The sequence below is a fragment of the Mandrillus leucophaeus genome, unplaced genomic scaffold (assembly GCF_000951045.1).
Source record: "Mandrillus leucophaeus isolate KB7577 unplaced genomic scaffold, Mleu.le_1.0 Scaffold891, whole genome shotgun sequence".
In the NCBI taxonomy this organism is placed as follows: Eukaryota; Metazoa; Chordata; class Mammalia; order Primates; family Cercopithecidae; genus Mandrillus; species Mandrillus leucophaeus.
Window position 1 is genome coordinate 172,969 of NW_012109708.1, and position 4,456 is coordinate 177,424.

Below are 4,456 nucleotides of genomic sequence, written 5' to 3' on the forward strand. Positions count from 1 at the left end.
AATTCTAGGAGCCAGGAGGGCCCCTACCGCTACATTAGGGAGATACGAAGGAGTGTCCCCTATTGTGTTCCAAAGCTTCAGTTGTTCAGATCTAATGAGTCGCACACAAAATAAGTGACTAAAGACATAGCAGCAGAGGTCTATAAAGAGATGTCAGTCAATCTAGCACATGTTTTTCGTATTCTCAGGTGACCAGGAACAAAAACTGAGCCATGGAGACATGGGCGAACCAATCATCCACAAATGACTTCATCCTCCTGGGCATCTTCTCCCACAGTACTGCTGACCTTGTCCTCTTCTCTGTGGTTATGGTGGTCTTCACAGTGGCCCTCTGTGGGAACGTCCTCCTCATCTTCCTCATCTACATGGACCCTCAACTTCACACCCCCATGTACTTCTTCCTCAGCCAGCTCTCCCTCATGGACCTCATGTTGGTCTGTACCAATGTGCCGAAGATGGCAGCCAACTTCCTGTCTGGCAGGAAGTCCATCTCCTTTGTGGGCTGTGGCATACAAATTGGCCTCTTTGTCTGTCTTGTGGGCTCTGAGGGGCTCTTGCTGGGACTCATGGCTTATGACCGCTATGTGGCGATTAGCCACCCACTTCACTATCCCATCCTCATGAATCAGAAGGTCTGTCTCCAGATTACTGGGAGCTCCTGGGCCTTTGGGATAATCGATGGCTTGATCCAGATGGTGGTAGTAATGAGCTTCCCCTACTGTGGCTTGAGGAAGGTGAACCATTTCTTCTGTGAGATGCTATCCTTGTTGAAGCTGGCCTGTGTGGACACGTCCCTGTTTGAGAAGGTGATATTTGCTTGCTGTGTCTTCATGCTTCTCTTCCCATTCTCCATCATCGTGGCCTCCTATGCTTGCATCCTAGGGGCTGTGCTGCGAATGCGCTCTGCTCAGGCCTGGAAAAAGGCTCTGGCCACCTGCTCTTCCCACCTGACAGCTGTCACCCTCTTCTATGGGGCAGCCATGTTCATCTACCTGAGGCCTAGGCGCTACCGGGCCCCCAGCCATGACAAGGTGGCCTCTGTCTTCTATACGGTCCTTACTCCTATGCTCAACCCCCTCATTTATAGCTTGAGGAACGAGGAGGTGATGGGGGCACTGAGGAAGGGGCTGGACCGCTGTAGGATTGGCAGCCAGCACTGAACCCAGGGCATCCAGTGCCTGGCTCTGCCATCTCTTGGCTCTGGGAATGTTGGGTTAATAATTCTGTCATTTTCAGTCTTGGCTTCCTCATTAATAATGAGGATTGTGACACCCGCAGACTTGGAAGGTCTTTTTAAACACTACATCAGTTCGTTCTTTCTTTCTCTTTCTTTCTTTCTTTCTTTCTTTTCTTTCTTTCTTTCTTCCTTCCTTCCTTCCTTCCTTCCTTCCTTTCTTCTTTCTTTCTTCTTTCTTTTCTTTCTTTTTCTTTCTTCTTTCTTCTTTCTTTTCCTTTCTTTCTTTTTTCTTTCTTTCTCTCTTTTTCTTTCTTTCTCTCTTTCTTTCTTTTTTTTTTTCAGGGTCTTACTCTGTCACACAGGCTAGAGTGCAGTGACACAATCTCGGCTCGTTGCAGCCTTGATCTCCTGGGCTCAGGTGAGTCTCCAACTCAGCCTCCTGAGTAACTGGGATACAGGTGCGTGCCCCACACCTGATGAATATTTTAGTAAGGGATTCACTATTGTTGTAGAGATAGTGTTTTCCGGAACTCCTGGACTCAAGCAATCCGCCTTCCAGAGTGCTGAGGTTACAGGCGTGAGCCACCACGCACAGCCAACATCAGCACTTTTTATCTGATGAAGAAACAATTTCCCCCCCAATCTTTTGTGTACTAATTATTTCGTGCTACACATTGACAATGAATATAGCACGTTGTAAACCAGCACTGTGCAGAAATAAGGCGTTGGGATTGCTGTCACTCCTTATTTAAAATTGGAATTATTTCTACTAGGAGAAGACGTTGAGCTGAGCCTCCTAACTCTCCTTGCTAATGTTTTATTCTGTGCTTACTCTGTGGGAGACATCGCTCTATGATCTATGTGTAGACATATAGACCCCATCTGTATGATGTTTACATGATGTCTCACACCAGTTATAGCCCAACGCTAGGGTCTTAGATAAACAACTTACAGATGACAGAAAATAAGCCTTTATGGTTCTCTTTGGAGAATGTCTACTCTTCCCACTGGGAACGTCATAAAGACGTATTCGGAGCATACAAGTTGTCTTTGAGATGATGAGGGACAGGGTAGAGATGTGCTTGCTTGTGTATTCAGTGGAAATTCCCCGAGCCTACTGTCTCCTCACCACGCCCCAGCAGTGTGCGCCGCTCTGTGTCAGCTCAGCGTCTGTAAGGAGAAAACTGGCTGAACTGCTTCCCCTTTGGGGAATGAAGACTGGAGCATGGTTACAGAATTTCATCTGCTGTTTGAAAACTGATTTTCAGTATTTCTGTTTGAACTATTTGCAGGACTTGTATCCATCCTTCCAAGCTCTGTACCTGTCCTTTGTCCATATTGGCAGTAGGATTCTCTTTTCACGGAAAAAAAAAATCATCTCCATTGAAGGCAGAGAGAAAAGAGGCCAGAACTGGGCCTCAGGATTAGACTAAAGCCCAGGGAGGTGTTTGCGGGACATTAGATAAGCAGAGGGAGGTGGCACCCAGGGCCTACCGTGGGAGATGACTTTAGATTGTCCACTCAGCTTAATTCTCACAGAAAACATTCTGTGGTGAAAATATGACGCCCATTTTACAGGAGAGGAAGCTGCGGCTCAGATCGGTAAGTCCCTGCTTCATCGTCCGGTTTTCCTCAGGAGGTGTCTCCAAGGACTGGTGAAAATAGAAGTAACTTTCTTTAGTCACCGGGCTGCAAGATTTTCCATTATGTAAATGTGAAATTTACATCCATTATGTAAATGGATCTTAGTGTATTCTGTGACCACTTGCTGGTATCACTTAGGTAATGCTCAACCTACCAAATTAATTTCAACTCTATAATATCAAATATCTTTCTGTGTATTCTCCTCATTCTCATCGTATCTTTTTGCCTTGTACAAATTTCAATTTGCCCCAAATTCTCCTCTTCCGGGAAGCGTCCCTGATTAACCTCAGATTTCTCTACGATTTTGCACCCCTCAAACCATAAGTACCCTGAGCATTGCAACCAGAACTGTTTATAGCCACGGAACCCCGAGACTGGAAGAAAATTTAGAGCAAACTTAATCCAGCCCCTTCCATGATGCAGAATTTTGGACACAGTCACCCAAGCAAAAGTTTTACCAGCCTTTGCCTTATCCAGTCCCAGGATGGGGAATTCCCATTTCATTTTAATTGCATTTCATTGGCATAGACTTGATGTCCTTAATTCATTTCCCACACAAGGACCAGGTAATTCCATTGAAAAATATCTACTGAACACCACTAGCACCCAAAAATGTGGTAAGTTCTATGTCACAGAAAGTTTCCTCAGGGTCCTCTTCTGTCCAGGCACACAATTCAATTCACTCACCAATACCGCTTATGAAACAAGAGTTGCATAACTAGTCTCAGTGTGAGCAACTGCAAACTTAGAGATTTGCAATTGTTAGAGATTTGTAAGAAAATAATAAACAGAAAGAAAATATGTGTGAGGGGGGGCAGGTGCGGTGTACACATCTGTAATCCAAGCACTTTGGGAGGCTGAGGCCAAGGTGGGAAGATCGCTTGAGCCCAGCAGTTGGAGACCAACCTGGGCAAGGTAGTGAAACCCCATCTCTACAAAAAATACAAAAATCAGCCGGGCATGGTCCCTTGGGAGGCTGAGGTGGGAGGATTGCCTGAGCTTAGGATGTTGAGGCTGCAGTGACTCATGATCGTGCCACTGCACTCCAGCCTGGGCCACAGAGCAGAAGCCTGTCTCAAAAATAAATAAGTGAATAAATAAATGAACAAAAAATAAAAAGAAAATACATGTGAAAGCACAGGAGAGTAAAAGAAGCAAGAATCTTGCCAGGGTACCTGGGAGCTTTTGTTACTTGCTTCACTTTTGTGTATACCTGACATTTTTTATAATTAATAGTTTAATATGCTCAAGGCCAGTTTTTTTTTGCCTACTGCCTTACCAAATCCTTTCCCATCAAGTTGTCCGTTCATTGTATTGGGTGGTTTGGGAGCACAGATGTGAAAAATCTTCATGGCAATCAGTTAGGTCCATGTTCTGTGTGTGTGAATATAAAAACTGCTTGAAGCCAGGCATGGCAGCTCATTCCTATAATCCCAGCTGATGATGGGAAGCTGAGGCGGGAGGATCCCTTGAGCCCAGGAGTCAGACATTGCAGTGTCACTGCACGCCAGCCAGGGCAGCTCAGACAGAGCCTGTCTCTACAAATTAGAAATGTTCCATTTCAGCTGGGCAGGGTTTCTCATGTCTGCAATCCCAGCACTTTGGGAGGCCGAGGCAGGAGGATCACTTGAGCCC

General features: G+C 45.7%; 1 protein-coding gene across 1 annotated transcript; it reads left to right on the forward strand.

Moving 5' to 3' along the window:
* Window positions 1-212: 212 nt before the first annotated feature.
* On the forward strand, window positions 213-1,160 carry LOC105531518 (olfactory receptor 2V2). The gene has a single exon (XM_011969447.1). It carries the CDS (start codon window positions 213-215, stop codon window positions 1,158-1,160), a length of 948 nt encoding a protein of 315 aa, XP_011824837.1.
* The last annotated feature ends 3,296 nt before the right edge of the window (window positions 1,161-4,456 follow it).